The following is a 20,203-nucleotide window of genomic DNA, read 5'->3' on the forward strand; positions in this document are numbered from 1 at the left end:
TTTTAAATTATCAATCCGTTTCTCTTTGTTGTTCGCATATGTGATTTCTGCGTGAAAAATACACGTGAAAGGAATTAAAATTTTTAAAATGGAATTAAAAATCATTTTGAGTATTTTATAAACTCAAAGTAATTGTAGAGTCAATGTAATTATCAAGAAAAATGGAATAGTGAAAGTTCCAGTGAAAAGGAATTCTGACATTAGAACATATTCTATACGTATTAATAATAAAATATCATTATTAATAATTATTCTGAAAGAAACAAAATTATAAAAGTTCTGAAAAAATATTACAGAAGAAAATACGATTAAAAAAGAAAAAATTAAAAGAAACCTTTGTGAAAACCTAATATAAAATTGAAAGTGAAAGTGAAAATTAATTTTTTTTTTTAAAATAACGAGAAAAAACGAGTTTTTTCCCCGCATTTAACTACCATCTTCGCTCAGTTTAAACCTATAGGAGCGTTTGATACTTATGAATGCCGTTACGTAGTCACCATGATTTTTCACGCATCGACAAATAAATTAATCGACGAGAAAAATCACTTTTTACGCGTTTCGTTCCTTTCCTTCCTCACGTATTACTCGTCACGCTGTTCGCTTATTTCCCCGTTGTTTCACTTGTGCACGGTAATAATCGAACAATATCGCTTCGAGAAATATGACACACTTCTGCATTAGCATGGTTAGATCTTGTTTGTATGATTAAATTTTGATTGCACCAGAGTTTAATGTACTTTCGTATTCTTATAATCGCGTTAACGCGTTAACTTTAATATCAAGAGGATCTATAAAGAGGATCTATAAAGAGGATCTATAAAGAGGACCTTGAGTTTTTGTTGCATAAAACCTTTGCAACAAGTTTTTATCATTATTAGTTTGTCGTCAACAATTTCTTGACAGATTTATATCTGAAAAGTTTTATCTGAAGAGTGATTCATTAAGATAAATATCTTATATAATATATAATTGTAAATATACCACATTAAAAGATTATTTAAAATTTCAAGTAAGAAACAGTATTTGTATTTTTTCGTGTAATTTTTTTAATGGGAAAATAATGAAATCGTAATATATGAATAAAGATTATTCTTGATGTTATTACTTATTTATGTTATTTAATAGCCACGTGTAGAATTTCAATATGCATTGAGACCATTGAAAAGATAAAAAGATCTACATCGGCATCCAGGATATATAAAGCAGTAAATTGTTTCCGGAAGTTATTGTAGATCGATGTTATCGTAAAAATGTTTATATTATACACGAGGAATAATAAATTAAAAAAAAGAAGAAAACCGATTCCTTGGTAATACATTATAAATAAAAAATATAGTCTAATAAAGAATCTTTATCAGATTCTATTCATTCGATTTTTCTTAATATCAACCATTTTATAATTACATGAAAGAACTACTAAATGTTTTTGTATGTAATTTTCCTTCTTGTAATTAATAATAAAATACGTATGAATTAAAATTCTATTGCAGCAATTGTAAAATATCTAACGTAAGATCATAATGAATGTTTAATAATCTCTTCTGTTTGACACGATACTACAAATCATTTCCATTTGATTATCTTCCCACTAAAGTAGCTTAAAGTGTATAAATACCGAGTAAGAATAACTCTTCAACAATCTTTGCGAATTCTTTCGGGAATAATGAATTCCACAATTTGGAAATTCGCGTATCAAATTAATTTAAATTATTTAAAATTATCACGATACGAAATAAAATACGCTTGAAACTCCTAAGTTAATTAATATGCGTACAGATATAAAGATTACAATAATAAGTAACGAAATTCATAAGTATCGAGATAATTAGCGAAATCACAAAAGAGAAAGAAAATCGGTTCCTCGTGTCACAGTCGGCTGACCAGTCGGGATCGACCATCCGTGAAAATTTCACCGATGTCCGCGACGTTACAGATTTTCGAAAGCCGAGAATCAACGTCGGATCGCGACGCAATGTTCGTTCGATCGTCGATTCCCCACGACGACGAGAGAAATCGATCCTCAAGATCGCCTATTAAGGGGAGAACGTAATTATTCCCTCGATTATACAGTCGATCGATATCGACCACGATACGCGTCGTTCCCTCTTTTCCTTTTGTTTCTTCACCGCTTTTGTGGCTTTCTTCTCTTCCCCTATCGTGTTACGTAAATCGCGTTGCCTTATGAAATTTCCTAATTTGCTCTATATTCGTTCTAATCGTTGCTTTTTTCTTGTAATTTTTTTACTTTCTATATACATATATATATATATTTTTTTTTAGGAAAGATTTCATTCCAATGATTTCACTTTTGTTATTGTTTTAAGTGATTTAAATCGCTTGGTTAATTATATCGGCAAGAGTCATTTTTTATACGAACTCTCTTCGATTATTAACGACACTCCTTTGTTATATTCGCAGCAATTTGAAAAATAATCTAAGAGGAAATAACTTGCCAAGAAATATAAAAAAATAATAGAAAATCTCCATAATTTCTTCATGTTTTAAACTAATCATTAGACAATTGAAAAAGGAAAATTATACAAAGTTAATTACACTTATCAATATAAGCATATGATAATAAATCATTATATTTATATTTATTCTGAATTGGATGTTATTTTAACTTAATAATTGCATGCTCAAAGAAAATTATAAATAATAAAATGAATTATTAAAAAAATATATAAATACTATTAATATAAATTTCTTGAATATGATTATATACAATCACGAAAATTTCAGCATCATTTCTTTGATATAAAAATGTACAAACCAATTTCCAAACACTACCTCATATTTGCCTCCTTAGAAGGAGCAGGAGTCGGTAATTCTAACTTGAAATCGAGACGATTATCGTGCCTCTAAAAAGCCACGAAACCCGAACGAACGTGAAACTGGTAAGGTGAACGTTGAAAATTATTGTCCTATCTAGTCACGGATACTTGACTGACTACATAACACGAGAAGTCGTGCACTGTGGTAAAAGGAGCAATTCTAAAAGCGCTAGCATAGAAATCTCCCTCTCTATTGGTCGCATCGCACTCTCTTCTACTCGCATGCCTTTGCATATTTATCCGCGTTGCGCGACAGTACTTTGCACTGTCAAGAGGAATTACTTTGCACTCTCGAATCAGATAAGTAAACTTTCGTTGAACGAAGTTTTATCCTTTGTTTTCGAATCAGTGAAGAAAGCGCATCCTTATCATTTCCATTATTTTATTACATACTTTCTTGTCACGTACTGGGTATTCTTGAAATATAATAGTATGCTTATTGGCTGCTTTATTACAATATTTTCATTACGAATGTTTAGAAATGGAGAAACTACTTTTATCTGAACGTTCAAGTGTTTTTTTGTTAATTTATTATAATAATATATAATATGTCGTGATTGTTATGTATTATTTATATAAAATATAATATATAATCTACAACTCTTATTTTTTTAATTTTCTTTTTTTTTTTTTTTTTACTTTGCCATTTTCTATCTTATGTTCAATTTACCAATTATCCGTATTGTTATTATTATTATTACTCCATTTTTATGTGTACATAATATTACACCGCAAGCATTCATTTTTCTTTTTAAACAAAATTAATTATATGATACATTTAATAATAAGTATGATTATAGACAATATAATTATACTCACTGAACTGTATATATTTATTCAACTATTTGTTAAATGTTCTTATTGGTGATTATGGTAATTTTTGATCATATTAAAATCGAATTCTCTCTTCGATAAAAAAGACAGATATAACTTAATATTCTTGAATGCGAATATAACTATGATTATTCCAACTTTCTTTCAAATGATATGCTTTATTCAACTTCCACTTTCTTTAAGAATCGTGAAAGTATTAAAATACATGCGATTTATTGTCAGATCAATTTATCACTTCTTTAATTCTATGGATGTGAATGGAATTCATATCAATTAAATAAAAAATAGGTATAATTGAAGATATCATCATTTTGTTACTCATTTACATTATGTACAAATACTCTAGCAACTTAAGTAGAAACTTAAGTATAAATTTAACCTTTACACGTGTCTACTTCACCCACGATGATTTACAATTGCATTCATTGCATTCAAAGATTGTTGAGTGTAAAATTTATTTGATTCCAATTCTAATTTATCTTTAATACTCGAATAGATTAATTATGATACTTTCTCTGATTTGCATACATATTTTTAAGTGATTAAAAAAATTATTTTTTGTAATTTTAATTTATGAAACAGATTTGCATTTTTCGTTAAAATTGCTCTATTGAATAAATTTTCAGAAATCTTTTGAAGACAATTGAAAATTAATGAATTTATTAATATTTAGTATAAAATAAAATGTACTGAGGAATTAATATAAAATATATAATATATTATAAAAAATTTTATGATAATATAAAATTTTATAATATAAATAATATTCTATCGATATTTTTTTTCTTTAAGAAAGAATGTATTATTACATATATTGTTGTTTCTTCATTTTATATTTTAAATATCTATATTTCTAAATAACTCGATACATCAAACAATCATTATTTCGAAAACATTCCGGAAGTTTTTACCAGATTTTACCAGATATTTCGTATCGAAAATATAATCACTAGTTCATAAAACACAATAGAAGAAATTCTCTTGCTTCGTGGAAAATTTTTTCATCAGAAAATTAAACGACGATGATTTAACTATTATCAATAATAAGACAAAACTTTCTATAGAATCTTTCTTAATTAGAATAGAACACCCTTCGTTTCCCACGAAAACTATTATATTCATTTTGGTTTCGAACAGGGAACTTTACGATTCTCAATTTTCAATCGAGTATGGTCAAAGATCTTGGTAATTGATCGTAGAAACCGCAAATAACTTTCTCTGGTTTTTGTAATGAAATTTGTCGTGACTAACATTTCATCGTTCCATTCCTTTCTTCAAATATAAATATAAAAATAATTCTAAAGAAAGAAAGTTGTATTTATAATTTAAAATAAAAATGCAATAACTTGATGCAATTTTTTGCAATTCAAAATAACAGCAATTTCAAAGATTTTTATTATACCTTAACTATATTCATATATATTAAAATTTTCATCTTATTAAAATATAATATATATAGCCGTATATTCAAAATCCAATCTCTCAAAATAAGAAAAAAAAAAATATTATTCCAAAATAAATTTTCCATGCATCGAAAGTATCGCATTTTTTTGAATTGTGAATAATACGAGTAATAATTTATCACAACAACAAACACAGAGACCAAACTCTCATCTATATGCTACGCAACGATAATTAAATCTATTACAATCTAAACTTTACTCGATCTTTTTTGCAAAAAAACAAAGTATAAAAAAAAGTATAAAAACTGCAATTAGGTCAGGTGAATTGAACATGCGTATATAAATCCGAACGTTTCCTCGAGGGTGACCGCATTTTTGCCAGTTTATCGACCTGAACGGATACAAAGTAGAAAATGGCCACCGTGATAGGTAATTGAATGGACTTGGCGGTGATCGAGATCCATGAAAATATTTCAATATTTTGCCCTCCACTTCCCGGTCAACTGTACAGACGTAATAACAACGACAGGTTCCACGGATCAGTAACACGTTCACTTTCTTTTCAGGTGTCGACTAGCAGAACGACTTGTTGGCTGTTGCTCGTCTGCTTGATCGTGCTTCTCGGAACTCTCCATGATGCAGAAGGTAATCACTTGGCTTTCCAATAATAATTATATTTTTTTTTTCTTTTCTTATTTTCTATTTCTTGTCTTCTATTTCTTAACATTTGTTTGTCTCGCGGTTTTGAATAAAATATTGATATTTAAAGTATTTGAACCGTTATTTTTTTCAATTGTATTAAATTATTGGATTTTATTAAATGTTTTTATCAAAGAAGAAGAAGAAGAAGAAGAAAAATTTTGTTCACAATATTGAATTTTAATAATGGATTAATGATAAAAAGATACTTCTATGATATTCTATAAATTAGATAATAATATATTATGTAATTTATATTAATTTTGATATATTTATGACACTTTATCATTTTCCAATAAGTATTTCAGATTTTTCCAAAGTAATATTTCAAAGAAAGATAGAACGATAAATAAGATTTTTAGAATGATTTTGAGAATACTTGTATATTTTGAAAAATAAAAAAAAAAAAATCAATATGCAATTTGCAATGGAAATAATGACTGAAACAGGTACAAGAAAAAGATTTCGCAGACCAGCAACCGCCGCCCCATCGATCTCGAACGATCAGGAAGTCTCGGCCAGTGTGAACAGATTCAAGGTCACACGAAATCGTATCGGCAATAAAAGCAAGAAGAATGAAATTCAAACCGATAAATCGGAGGACTACAAGGTAATTATGATAATCATCGTCACGTGCAACATACGAATAAAAAATTTTATAACTGTTATAAAATTTATATTTTATACTTAATCAGGAACTTTTATTTTCATTTCGAATTGAATATAATATAATTTAAATACATAGCTAAATTTTTTTTAATTTATTTATTTTCTAATATTATAATATTCGTTCAAATTAAATACAAATTATTTTAATTTTTCTAATCAATTATATACAAAGAAAAATTTAATTTAAAAATATATACTTTTACTTACAATACATTTATGATTATCAAATATATTGAATAAAGAAAAAAAGAACGAAAGACGGCAGAATATAATTATAATGCAATTTCGATCTGCGCAGCTTGTATGTTACTATACAAACTGGTCCCAATATCGCACGAAAATTGGAAAATTCATGCCAGAAGACATACAACCAGATTTGTGTACGCACATCGTATTCGCATTCGGTTGGTTGAAGAAAAACAAATTAACCAGCTTCGAATCGAACGACGAGACGAAAGATGGAAAGATCGGATTGTACGAACGGGTGGTTAATCTAAAGAAAGCCAATCCCTCTTTGAAAGTGTTGCTCGCGATCGGTAAGGAATTTTAAAAGATGTATCGAAAATAATTGAATGGATCATTCCTGTGATCATTTTTGAATATTCGTATCAAGATTTTTGAGAGAAAATAGTGTGATTAGCAATTTGAATCAGGTGGTTGGTCGTTTGGCACTCAAAAATTCAAAGACGTGTCCGCGACAAGATACGCGAGGCAAACCTTCATCTACAGTGCTATTTCCTATCTTCGAGATCGAAATTTTGATGGTCTTGACATCGATTGGGAATATCCAAAGGGAGGAGATGACAAGAAGAATTACGTTCTTTTGTTGAAAGGTATTTATATTTATAAAATAATAATTTTGTAATCACAAAATTTTATTGTCAATTAATCATCTTATCTAGATTGATATATAGTTTTTACGTTTTTAATTATTTATATTTCCAGAGCTTCGAGAAGCGTTCGAAGCAGAAGCTCAAGAGAAGAAGATGCCGAGGCTTCTTTTAACAGCTGCTGTCCCAGTTGGTCCTGACAACGTTAAGAGTGGTTACGATGTGCCAGCAGTTGCAAGGTGAACAAATCTAACAAATTTTTATCGTTTCTTTGAATTTATAATTATTCTTACTCAAATTTGGGCTTTTACATCCTTCTCGAACGATTTATTTTTATCGATATTTCTTAAATTATTTACAAATAATAATCGAAAATGAAGCGTAAAAATAATATATTCTTAGTGCATGTATAAAAAATTTCACCTTGCTAATAAATCAAATATTGTAAGATTATTCAAAAGATACAAAAAAGATAGATATAAAAAGAAGACTATAAGATATAGAGAAACACAGATAAAATAGAAACAAATATATCCAGTTATCTGGACTTCATCAACCTGATGGCGTACGATTTCCACGGGAAATGGGAACGAGAGACGGGTCACAATGCGCCCCTCTACGCCTCATCGTTGGATTCGGAATGGCAGAAACAATTAAGCGTGGACAACGCTGCATCGATGTGGGTTCGACTTGGGGCTCCCAAAGAGAAACTGATCATCGGCATGCCGACTTACGGCCGTTCCTTCACTCTCTCAAATCTTTCCAATTTCCGTGTTCATGCAGCTGCGAGCGGTGGTGGAAAGGCCGGCGAATACACCAAGGAATCCGGCTTTCTTGCCTATTACGAGGTATAAACTTCTTCTCCTTCTTTTTTTCTTTGCCTCCTTCATTCTGATTAACCGTTTTTATTATTATTATAACTCGGGACGATCGTAAATGTAAATTCAAATTGGACGCCTCGTTCGAGGAGATCGTTCGATTAGACGGTCTTCTTAGTTTCTTGCGGCTGTGTGGTAATCACGGTTCGATGGTGGATAAGCAATTTGTTTGCCGACTCCTCTTGGATGGTTTTAAGTGGGTAGGGTAGACGAGCGTTGGATTAGATTGTCAATGGTGATTGTGGGAAGAAATGCAAATATATGGGATTGTTTTTTTTTTTTTTTAAATAATTTTAAAGTTCGATTAATATTTGAGCAAAGAGATGTTGAAATTTAAACGAGGAAAGTGAAAATTTAGATGATGTAAGAAGAATTTTGTTTTTTTGAAAAGTGAATATTAATGAAATTGTTTGACTCAAATGATTCGTTCGTGCAAATGAACTTGTGCAATTATAAATCTCATTCTTATTAACAGGAGAATATTTCATTATTTATTAAGAAATTAAATTAGAGGATATTCTTTTTTATTTGTTTTCAGCATTATCAAATAATCATTAGAATAGAAAAAATTTTTTAAAAATCAACAATATGATTCTATATCCAGAAACTTTTATAAAACAAAATTTTCTAGATGATTTAAAATAATAATGACTTCATTGTACATGAATAAGTACAAAAAATGAAGATTCTTTTTACTTCAAATGAAAAATTCATTGAAAAATTATTAAAATTATTTTTTTCTTTTATTTTCTACAGATCTGCGAGATGTTGCAAAACGGTGCAGCCTACATCTGGGACGATGAGATGAAAGTGCCATACATGGTGCAAAATGATCAATGGGTGGGCTTCGACGACGAGAAATCTATTCGACTCAAGATGGATTGGTTAAAGAGCAAGGGTTACGGCGGTGCTATGGTGTGGACGGTTGATATGGACGACTTCAATGGCACCGTGTGTGGTGGAAACGTCAAGTACCCCTTAATCGGTGCAATGAGAGAGGAATTGCTTGGAATTTCGAGAGGACCGAACGCCAAGGACGTTGATTGGAGTGCAGTAGCTAGCACCGTGTCTGAGACCATCTTGAAGAAACCGGAACCTTACAAGATATTGGTCTCAGATGTGATCAACAAGGCGAAGAAACATCAAAAGCAAACAACTCAACTCGTCATTAATCTTCCTACCAGTGGTAAAATTTTGTTTTTTAAATTATAATGATCCATTTTTTGCGATTGAAATTGTGTAAAAAATATTATTTAAATTGTTTTAAAAAATTGTTGAAAAGTTTTTTTGTTTCTCGATTTTTTGTAAAATTTTTGAAAAAAGAATTAAGAAGTAAGTCTTTGGAACGAAATTTTATTAATTATTTTATATTATATTACTTTGTTTAATTAATATGAATAATAAATGACAGAAAGGCCAGCCCAATCCATGTGCTATATGACGAATTGGTCGCACAAACGACCTGGAACTGGAAAATTTGTACCAGAGGACATTGATCCGACTCTCTGCACCCACATAGTCTATTCGTTCGCAACGTTGAAGAATTACTTGCTGGCAGAAGAGAATGAAAAGGATGGAGAGATGTACGAGCGACTGATGACTTTGCGCAACAAAAATCCTGATCTTAAAGTACGATTCGATTTGTTAAATCTTAATAAAGCACTCATAATAAAACATTTTTAAAAAAATGTTAAATAATCGTATTAATCAAATTGTTATTAACATATATAATCATTACTGTTTGGTTTTCAATTTCAATTACAAATCATCGCAGAAATAATGATTTTTTTCAGATATTATTGGCGATTGGTGGCTGGGCTTTCGGATCGACCCCATTCAGAGAATTGACCAGTAATACTTTCCGTATGAATCAATTCGTTTACGAGGCCATCGAATTCCTCAGGGAATACAAATTTGATGGTTTGGATGTCGATTGGGAATATCCACGGTAAATAAAGTAATTCTTTCACTTTTTGAATTACTTTAATTTTTCTTTTTTTTTTTCTTTTTTATAAAAATCTAACGTATCAGGGGTGGTGACGATCGAGCTGCCTATGTGAACCTTTTGAAAGAACTTCGACTCGCTTTCGAAGGGGAAGCGAACAGTTCTGGACAACCGAAATTAATTTTATCGGCCGCGGTGCCAGCTAGTTTCGAGGCTATTGCTGCGGGGTGAATTTTTTGTTCATCAAATTCACATTTAAATTCAATTTTATTCTTAATTATGTATTTTTTCCTTCTTCTTTCTTCTTCTAGATACGATGTACCAGAAATATCCAAATATCTGGACTTTATAAACGTGATGACGTACGATTTTCATGGTCAATGGGAGAGGCAAGTGGGTCACAATAGTCCTCTGTTTCCCTTGGAAAGTGCTACGAGTTATCAAAAGAAATTGACGGTGGTAAGTAATAAAATTGCTAAACATTTAGATCCATCGTATGTTTTAATTACATCATGTGTAAATACTTCTGGTTTATTAATAATTTTTTAATAATACACACTTACAATTATTTATTATCAAAAATCAAATTTAAAAAAAAAATTGTAGGATTACAGCGCAAGGGAATGGGTGAAGCAAGGTGCTCCAAAAGAGAAATTAATGATCGGTATGCCAACATATGGCAGATCGTTCACATTGGTGGACAAAGAGAAATTTGACATTGGGGCGCCTGCTTCGGGTGGAGGAACATCTGGTAATTTCACTAATGAATCCGGATTCCTCTCGTACTACGAGGTATTACAGACTCTTATCATAACTTCTTGTATCTCGTTAATCAAGATACTCAACGAACGTATAGATTTGCAGCTTTTTGAACGAGGATAACACTACTCTAGTCTGGGATAGTGAGCAACAAGTACCTTTCGCGTATAGGGATGATCAATGGGTCGGTTTCGATGACGAGAGGAGCCTTATAAATAAGGTGAGAGAAACATTTTTATATATCATAGTAACGAATGGAAGAAATTATAATATTGTCTATGTATGTACATTGTACATAGATAAAGAATTAAAGGATTCTAATTAATCGTTATTAATCATTTTATCTGTAAATATTAATTATATTAGATGCAATGGCTTAAAGAAGAAGGTTTTGGAGGTATAATGATTTGGTCGGTGGACATGGACGATTTTAAAGGAACTTGTGGAGCTGGCAAGTATCCATTGATCAAAGCTATGATGAAAGAGCTGCGAGATTATAAAGTGAAACTAGAATACGACGGTCCTTATGAGAGTCACTTGAGAAATGGAAGGTACACCACCAAAGATCGTAAGTATTTCGATTTTTAAATCATTATGTTATATAATATAATAATTTAAAATTCTTAAAAAAAGAAGCTCTCTTTTAAGCTTCCTGTTCGCGAATCTTGAAACTTTTTTTCTACTTTTGAGTGATTATTCAAAATTATCATCAGATTAAAATTTATTCGTTTAAAATAATGAAATTATTAAAAATAATAAATTAATATTCATATTTATATAGCAATGGATTAAATTTGGATTAAAATTAATAGAAGACTATCTGAAACTGGAAATGTAATTCCAAAATTTTAATCGATTTCGGTAATAGCGTAAATTTTAAAAGACAATCAGCTGTTATGTCGATTGTTCCAGCGAACGAGGTGAGCTGTGACGAGGAAGACAATCACATATCTTATCATCCTGACAAGAGCGATTGCACCATGTATTATATGTGTGAAGGTGAAAGGAAACATCACATGCCTTGCCCTGTGAATCTAGTATTTAATCCCAACGAGAACGTTTGTGATTGGCCTGAAAATGTGGAAGGGTGTTTGCAACACACGCAAGCGCCACCAGTGTAAAAGAAAAAAAAAGAAAGAAAGAAAGAGAAAAGAGAAAAGAATGGAAAGAGACAAAAATTACATCTATTTAAGAATAATTTTCTGCGGTTGTAAAAATATGAGAAAAACACGCGTGAAAGTTAATTAAAAAAAGTATTTGTAATTCGTCGAAAAAACACGATAATCCATAATCGACGAGAAATTTTGTTACCGAGAAATAATTTTTATTTCTTCTTCTTATTCCACAGCTTCTTCTTCTTCCTTTTCCTTTAAAAGGATTTCTTCTTCTCCCCAAAAGTCCTTTTTCCACTGATTCTATCTATCTACATTTTTCATTTGTATAAATCGTGCACTGTGTTTAATTACTGCGATAGATATTGTGTTTTGTAAATAAAAATAAATAAAATTCCTTAAAAAAAAAAGAAAAGAATTCATATCTCGCTTGTTAATAAAGAAAGAAAGTAAATTGTACGTATTATAAACTACAGTTTGTACTAGTTACAAATTACAATAAATGGTTGGTTACAATTTTTGTAAGTAGTAAAATATTTAAACAATCCTTTTATTTAAATTATGAAATTAGATAGACATAGAATGTCTGAATAAAACTATGATTATTTGTACAATTAATGTAAATCATTTGAATAATTAAGAAATGCAGTAACTAAAGATTAAGAGTTCTTTGAAAAAAGAAAATGTTATTACAATGTTGATATTTTGAAAAAAATACTTCATAATGTAATGTAATGTTTAAAATAATTAAAATTTTATTTGAAGTTTTGCTTTGAAATTAAAATTGCATATAGAAACATATTATTACAATTAATTATAGTTAGTTTTAGTATAAAAAATCCTTTATTTTTTTAAACAAATTTCATAACATGTTGAACAACTAATGTATACTATATGTATATTAAACTTGTCACTCATGAAGATAACATTATTTGTGCGCATATGTTATTATATTTTCTTATTAATGTTTCTATATTAAATTAAATTAAATTAATTACAATAATAATAACAATAACAATTTAGTATATAATTGAATACAACGAAGAAATCATATTGCTTTTCTACTTTATATCAGTCTTTGAATTGCATAATGGAAATTTGTATAAATTATTATGAGAATCAATGCTTATTTCAATCTGTATTAAAATCTAATATGTATACTTACATATTCTAATCTTGATAAATTCTTTATAAAACATAAAAAAAGTAACATAATTTGACATAATATGATGTTATAAGATATTATAAGAAATGATATCATGATGTTATAAGAAAAGAAAATAAAAAAGCAATACTTTCTATACTATTTTCAATACTAATAAAATAATTATAATAATATATAAAGAATAATAATATCAAAATATTTTAAAAAATAAAATAGATATTCTATTTTAAAAAATATCATTGTCAAATATAATTCTTTTACATCACACATTTTCTTTCTTTCTTTCATTCGCTCAAAATTTGAATTTAAAATTATATTTTAATTCCTATAAAAAGATCAATTCCTATATAGAGTTTATATTAAAATAAAAAATATTCAAAAGGTAATAGAATCATAATAATCATCTCTTAATTTCATTACAAAATAAATAATTTAATAAGCCACTATCGTTAGGAGAATAATGTCCACAATGGCTAACCAAGTAGTGGCCAATCTCTCATAATTACCAGAGCTAAGGGCAGAGGCTTGACAGGCAGTGTGAGGAGTTCCTAAAGTTAACAGAACTTTATCAGAGGAGTAAGATGGGGTGGTTTCGGTACAAACAGCTCTTCCAGCAATTGTTCTTAATTGTCGAGCATCCGATTGCGAAGCAGTGTGGATTTGTCGAGATTCTCGAAGCCATCTTCGCAACCATAAGCTGAGCCAAGCTATCTCACAATCGCATTCGAGAGGATTTCCTGACACTTGTAGACCTCCTGAAAAATAACATCACTGTTGTTAATTTCTTTATTTTTGAATAATTGAATTTTCTAATTATATTTCTCTTATTATTATATTATTTCAGATAATATATTTTACATTTATTATTATATTTATTACATTATATTTGATTCAATTATTTGATGTCATGATTTCAATTTAAAAATTTTGTTGTAGATAACAATTAATAACAATAACTAATTTTTTATTTAAATATTAATTTTGAACTAAGCTACTTAATATCTGTTAATAATATCTTTAATTTATATTGCAGTGAATTTTATAATATGCTTTTTTGATTCATTCACAAAGTGCAATTTTATTATTTTTATATTTTGTAATTAATAAAAAAAATATAAAATTTTATTCAATATAAGAACAAATTATTATTTCAAATTGATTGTATTTAACTATAATTGAAGAAGTATCATGCAATAATATATTTTTATTTGTTATTTCAAATATCATTACTCAGGATTCACTCACCAGCAACCATATTGGTCCCAACACTTTCCCACGAAAGATTCCCATAGATAACCGAAGGACTGAGCTCGTTGATGTGATTGTTCCTCAAATCTAATGTTAATTGAGAGAGTCTTTTCGTCAAGGAGAGGAACATGTCGGACTGCAATCGACGGACTCGAGTATCTCTGATCCTCAATATTAGTTCACCCCCTTCGATAGTAGAGAAAGCTTCCGAGGAAATTGATTCGAGATCACTCCCTGAAATAGTTAATTCTCTCAACTGCTTCGTGAAAGCATTTTGTATTTGATGTTTCAGCAAATGCTCCGTCACTTGTATCTCCACAGTTCTCAACGGTAATCCGGTTAAAAGGGGTCGAAGATGAAAACCATCCGCTTCAGGCCACGTTTGAATTCGAAGATGCTTCAAATATTTTAAGACACGAAGGCAGTCTTTGTCCACCGATTTAGTTTTATTCAGATTCCGCAAGTTCAGCTTTTCTAATCTTGGATAACCCAGAAAACTCTCCTTCATTAATACCTACATTTTTCAATTCAATTTGTTAGATGTATCTTTCGTTCTTTATATTAATTTAACAAAATATTGCAAATGAAAAAAGATATAAATAGATATCTCAATACCTCTATTGGATTTCCTGACACGTCAAGTTCTCTCAACAGATTCAACTTGACGTTAGGCATAGAGGTCAGTGAATCGTTCACGAACAACAGAATCTTCAAATCTTTCAAATATTGAAATTGTTTGTCAGGTGTTGAGTCTATGTAATTAAATGATAAATCCAAAACGTTTAAATTCATTAATGGAAGAAGAGGTATATCTTTAAGGCCGCAATTAGCCAAATAGAGTTGTCTCAGTCCGGGCAAATAATGAAACAGCTCTTTAAAATTCGCCTGAAGAACATTTTGAGACACGTTCAGGCTTAAAAGTTTTCCCAAAGAAACGAACGAATTATCTGGCAGAATTGTTAGCCTGTTATGAGCCAAATTTAAGGAAACCAATTGCGAAGTTGGAAAGGCAGTCGAATCTAGATGATCCACGAAATTGTCCGCCAAATTGAGATCCCTTAACGTGTAACCAACCTCGAGAAAAGATGGCGACGGTACCACGGTAAATTTATTATTGCTCAGATCAAGAATTTCCAATTTTGTTCCTTCGAAAACGTCTCTGGGTAAGGATCTTATTTTATTTCCGGATAAATTTAAGATTCGTAGATTCTTCAAATTACGAAATTGTTCGGTGAGCAATTGTGCAATTTGATTTTCGCTCAAGTCTAATTGTTGCAACAATTCTAAGCCGTGGAAAGATTGTTTTCTTAAACCTTCTATCTTGTTGTTCCGTATATTTAACGTTTCCAAGTGTCTTAGTGTAAAAGTACCTGAAAAGATTTATATATACACACGTGTTAATTAAATTTTACGATCAAATTTTCAAAAATAAATCTTCTGTTTCAATTACTTTTTTAGATTTCTTTTTAATTCTAAAAATATCTGATATAATAATGTTACAATAAATGATAAATAGAATAGAAATAATGGAAAAAAAATTTAAAAATTCAAAATTTAATTAATTTAATGACAATGTTTAATTAATAAAAATATTACTCTACCTGGTTCGAGAACAACGATGAAATTACTTTGAAGATCCAAGATCTTCAGATCTGGAGTGCCATAAAACGTGTCCGCTGGCAGGTGACTAATATTATTAAAACTCAAATCGAGTCTTGTCAAATTATTCATCAATCCTCCTGAATTTATAATAGAAATTGCGTTATAAGAAACATTGAGAGCAAAATCTGGACCACCTATCTCCGAGATTGCGTCTAGATCCAACGTAGTTAATTTATTAAATTCCAAATGAAGGAAGCGCAAATTGGGTAAACCGTAAAAAGCATTTTTCTCCATTTTGGTGATACGATTATAAGCCAATGAAATCGTCACCAATTCCGGACAATCCATAATCGAGTCAGAATTGAGAATCTTTATTCTATTTCCAGTCAAATCCAAAGATCTTAATTCTGTCAAATTGTGAAAACTGAATTCTGGGATGGCTTCGAGAAAATTGTAACCGAGCTTCACATCTCTCAATTCTGGATGCACACTGGACAGGAATATTCGTTCTGGTAGATAATGAAGTCGATTTGATTCCAGATTGATGTAGCGTAATCGTTGGAAGGAGTAGAACGCGGTTGCATCTATGGTTTGAAAGTTATTGTTATCCAAGACAAGCCAGAGAAGATTGGAAAGAGGCCTGAGAGCTCGTTGAGGAAAGACATCAGTCGCAAAAGCGAAACTTAGCTCGAGAATGTCAAGACTCTCCTCGATGCCAATGAAGCAATCGTCGCTAAGTTCTGTTAAGTGGTTGAAGGACAAACTGAGTTCCTTCAGCTTTTCTGAAAGCATTCGTTTGAAATTAATTCTTATTTCTTGTAAAAGAAATCTTGATAATTGATGAAAATTTATTTGAAATTTTATTTTTTCTTCTTTTTTTAATAATTCGATTCTTTAAATATCTTTTAAATATTATTTTACAGTTTTAAGATTAAAGAAATATACATTGAAATAAATTTTTTTTAAACATAAAAATTGTACGTATAAGAAAATCAAATATAATAAAATTCTGATGTGAAAAATGTAAATTTATGCTTACTTGCTCCTTTAAAGGTTTCATCTTTCAATTTTGTCAATATATTGTTTCTAAGCAAGAGAATTTCAAGATCTTCTGCCCATTCAAAATCACCAGATTGAATATAAGAAATTTTGTTGTAACCGAGATTAAGGTGCAGCAATTTTTGACATCTATTTTATATAATATCAAATTAGTCTAAATAATATACAAAATATTTTAGAAAATACTAAATTTTAATATGATATTATTCTAAACCTCAAAAATTATTTCTTTTCAAAATATAATAAAACTTCTTATTTATTTAGAAATCTAGAAATCTAGTATAGCTATCCAAAGTGAAAAAAGTTATATCTCATAAAGAATGTCTATATTTCTTTCATCATAGAATAGAATACTACATAAAAATTTGATTATCTATTTCTGAACTACTCTAATATAGAAGAAGATATACATATTCTAATAGAATTTACAATTTATTTGTAAAAATATATAAGAAATGTGTGTATAAATTTAAATATGAAATATGCATAGATTAATAATTAAAAATCAAGATACCTAGAAAGAGCAGCAACTGGAACCGCGTCCAAATTATTTGTAGCCAATGAAAGTGCTCTCAAATTCTCACCAAATTCATGAAATATGTCTCCAGATATATTTCTTATGTCATTATTGGCAAGATACAAATACGACAACTTTTTCAATCGACTGACAGCTCCTGGAATGCTAGGAAGATCATTGTTCTCCAAATTCAAGTATTCCAACATATCCTCGAGCCCTCGAAATGCATCATCGTCGACATTTTTGATCGAATTCGAGGACAGATGTATCCTCTTGATTTCAAGATGATCGAAAATTCCAGCAGGTAACAACGTCAACTTATTGCTATCCAAATTGAATTCTTTAATTTTCAAAGTTCGATTGGTCAAGCTTGACGTACGAATCCATTCGATACAATTTTCACTCACGTCGACCAATTCTAAATTTGATGTTTGAAAATCGGGTAACTCGAGATTTTTAAAATCATTTCCCCTCAGATATAACCACGTGAGCTGTTTCAAGAATTTCAATGTGGATGGAAAGGATTTAAGGAGATTACTGTTCAAACTAAGAGTGTGTATGTTGGGAGGTAGAGTGTCTTCTGAAATTTCCTCGATATTATTATTGTCGAGATTCAACCAAACTAAAGATTCAAATGTGCTGAATATTTTTGGTATCTCGATGATTGAATTATCTCCGAAGAAAGCGTTTGTTAGTGCGTCTTTCGAGTGGCCCCAGTCACCGTCTAGCGACGTTAAATGATTGCTAAAATTAAATTAAATAAAATATTTATTAATTAATTAAAATATTAATATAATCAAAGTATCTAAAATAATTCTTTCAATTATTTTCTCTTAAAACTGAAAGAATATCAGATAAATATCTTAATAAAAATTGATTTTTATTATTTTATAAATTAAATTAACTATATAATTCATGAATTAATTTCTGATAGATTGTTCTTTAATATTGAAATCTATATTATATTTTACATACCTGTGCATGTTGAGCCAATTTAGTTTCCTCAAGTCACGAAAAACTTTAAATGGCACATCCTCCAAGGCATTGTAACTGAGATCCAATGAGCGTAAACTATCCGCAATACCTCTAATAACAGACGTTCAAAACATATTATTCTATCTTTAAAAAGAAAAATTCACGTAGCAAATTGTTATAATTTAATGTGTAATTTATATTGAAATTGCTGTACAAATATCACTGTGAAAATAATAAAACAAACATAAAGCAAACATGTAATTTCATTATACTAACTTACGAAAAAGATTTATCGCCAATATTGGACAATCGATTGCTCATTAATCCCAAAGCCTCGACACCAACTGAACTTGTAAGTGCATCATTGTCTAATGATTGCATTCCAGATCCAACTACGTCTAATTGAGCCACATAACTCACGGAGACATCTATTATTAAATATATTTTTTTTATTAAAATATAAATATTTCGTATAAAGTATTTAAAAATAACATATATTATTATTTTATTATTAATTATTATATGTTAATTTTAATTAAAGAAAGAAAAATAAATTTATTTTTATAATTATTATATTATAGTTATTTCATTCTATCTACCTGGAAATCTGGCAAATGGTACTCCCATACAATTAATGTCCATTTTCGTGAAATCCTCGTCGTCTTGAATCCAACACATGCACATGGTATTAAATGTGCATGGTACACTAAAGCATTCTATCAAATTCGATATACAAAAAATAAAAAAGATCTCTGTATACATGGAACATATCTGTTTGTTTAACAGCATCTAAATAAATAAAAAATATATAATGAATTTAAGCAAATAAAATCACGTGCATTTAAAGAAATATATTATATAAAGAATATATTATTAAATTTATTTTTTAAAAAATTATATTTCCCGCCCAAAATTTTTTACTATTTCCGGTAAAAAAGAGTATGAATAATATTATCTATTACATCTTTGGAATTAATTTTATTTTAATCATTTATTAATAATAAATTTCTTAAATTTGAAATTAAGATTTTCTTCTCGAAAATTGTGCTAGATTCAATTTTGAAAAAATAAGATAAAATTATCTCTATACATTATTGTAAAATTTTGAATATTTTGATACAAAAGAAATTGAAAGTATCACTTTAGGAAATATATTAGGAAATATATTATTATTTTAAGACATTTATAAAAAATATATTAGTCTATAAAAATAATATTATATTATCGGAATTTACAATCATTAAATGAATAATTAAATATCTTAAATTAATTATAATGAAATACATACCTTTCCCGATATTAATTTTCGATAATTAAAACATTGTTTATTAGATTAATTTTACCGTTCAACTAATCATTTTAAATAATTACAAATTTTTATTAGCTTTCACGTTTGGTTTTTCATATTCATGATCAAAGAAATTTATGAGAAGGCAACTGAACGTAAGCTCGATAAGAGTGATACTGAAAAGGCGCAAGTGCGAGACCGGAGTAAACGTAAGCGCATGTTCCTACGGCTTTATGGATCGAAACGAAAAGCAAAACAAAATTCAGCAACATTCAAATTAAATACAATTAATGTTATAAAATAAATTCATGTCTTATGAATATAATTCGTATATTTAGTATATTATTTTAAAGTTCTTTTTTTTCCTGTTTTGTATAATTATTTAA

At 29.2% G+C, this 20,203-nt stretch overlaps 2 protein-coding genes across 4 annotated transcripts in view; one reads left to right on the forward strand and one right to left on the reverse strand.

The window, feature by feature from the left end:
* Positions 1-12,377, forward strand: part of LOC102674202 (probable chitinase 10) — a 29,485-nt gene extending 17,108 nt beyond the window's left edge. The window contains exons 2-16 of the mRNA XM_006611454.2: positions 5,638-5,716; positions 6,220-6,380; positions 6,738-6,975; positions 7,093-7,272; positions 7,385-7,508; positions 7,808-8,117; positions 8,904-9,333; positions 9,559-9,776; positions 9,941-10,095; positions 10,179-10,319; positions 10,404-10,551; positions 10,699-10,884; positions 10,949-11,071; positions 11,218-11,419; positions 11,764-12,377. Of these exons, the coding sequence (XP_006611517.1) occupies positions 5,638-5,716; positions 6,220-6,380; positions 6,738-6,975; positions 7,093-7,272; positions 7,385-7,508; positions 7,808-8,117; positions 8,904-9,333; positions 9,559-9,776; positions 9,941-10,095; positions 10,179-10,319; positions 10,404-10,551; positions 10,699-10,884; positions 10,949-11,071; positions 11,218-11,419; positions 11,764-11,972 (2,904 nt within the window). The 3' untranslated portion in view covers positions 11,973-12,377. The remainder of the gene's footprint in view (positions 1-5,637; positions 5,717-6,219; positions 6,381-6,737; positions 6,976-7,092; positions 7,273-7,384; positions 7,509-7,807; positions 8,118-8,903; positions 9,334-9,558; positions 9,777-9,940; positions 10,096-10,178; positions 10,320-10,403; positions 10,552-10,698; positions 10,885-10,948; positions 11,072-11,217; positions 11,420-11,763) is intronic.
* Positions 12,378-12,787: 410 nt separating this feature from the next.
* On the reverse strand, positions 12,788-19,996 carry LOC102674602 (chaoptin-like). 3 transcript variants are annotated; one of them, XR_004149764.1, is made up of 11 exons: positions 19,818-19,996; positions 19,129-19,318; positions 18,810-18,957; positions 18,530-18,640; positions 17,552-18,298; positions 17,018-17,166; positions 15,978-16,760; positions 14,992-15,746; positions 14,684-14,890; positions 14,374-14,610; positions 13,749-13,883 (listed from the first exon to the last, which is right to left on the reverse strand). XR_004149764.1 is itself a non-coding variant. In XM_031508521.1 (10 exons), the coding sequence occupies exons 2-10, from the start codon at positions 19,316-19,318 to the stop codon at positions 13,561-13,563; spliced, it is 3,723 nt and encodes a 1,240-aa protein (XP_031364381.1). In that variant the 5' UTR covers positions 19,818-19,996; the 3' UTR covers positions 12,788-13,560. The 3 variants fall into 3 exon arrangements, 2 of the variants coding, with proteins under 2 accessions (XP_031364381.1, XP_006611520.1); XM_031508521.1 differs by having other exon boundaries at positions 12,788-13,883; positions 14,374-14,890; XM_006611457.2 differs by lacking the exons at positions 19,129-19,318; positions 19,818-19,996 and having other exon boundaries at positions 12,788-13,883; positions 14,374-14,890; positions 18,806-18,898.
* Positions 19,997-20,203: the final 207 nt, after the last annotated feature.

The sequence above is a fragment of the Apis dorsata genome, unplaced genomic scaffold, assembly GCF_000469605.1.
Source record: "Apis dorsata unplaced genomic scaffold, Apis dorsata 1.3 scaffold_88, whole genome shotgun sequence".
Taxonomy (NCBI): domain Eukaryota; kingdom Metazoa; phylum Arthropoda; class Insecta; order Hymenoptera; family Apidae; genus Apis; species Apis dorsata.

Coding starts and splice junctions, on each gene's coding strand:
- LOC102674602 (XM_031508521.1), bottom strand. CDS start 19,318: ATGCTGTTAAACAAACAGATATGTTCCATGTATACAGAGATCTTTTTT. Junction 18,958..19,128: donor ACCATTTGCCAGATTTCCAG/GTAGATAGAATG, acceptor ATTTAATAATAG/ATGTCTCCGTGAGTTATGTG. Junction 15,747..15,977: donor CATCGTTGTTCTCGAACCAG/GTAGAGTAATAT, acceptor AAATCTTTTCAG/GTACTTTTACACTAAGACAC.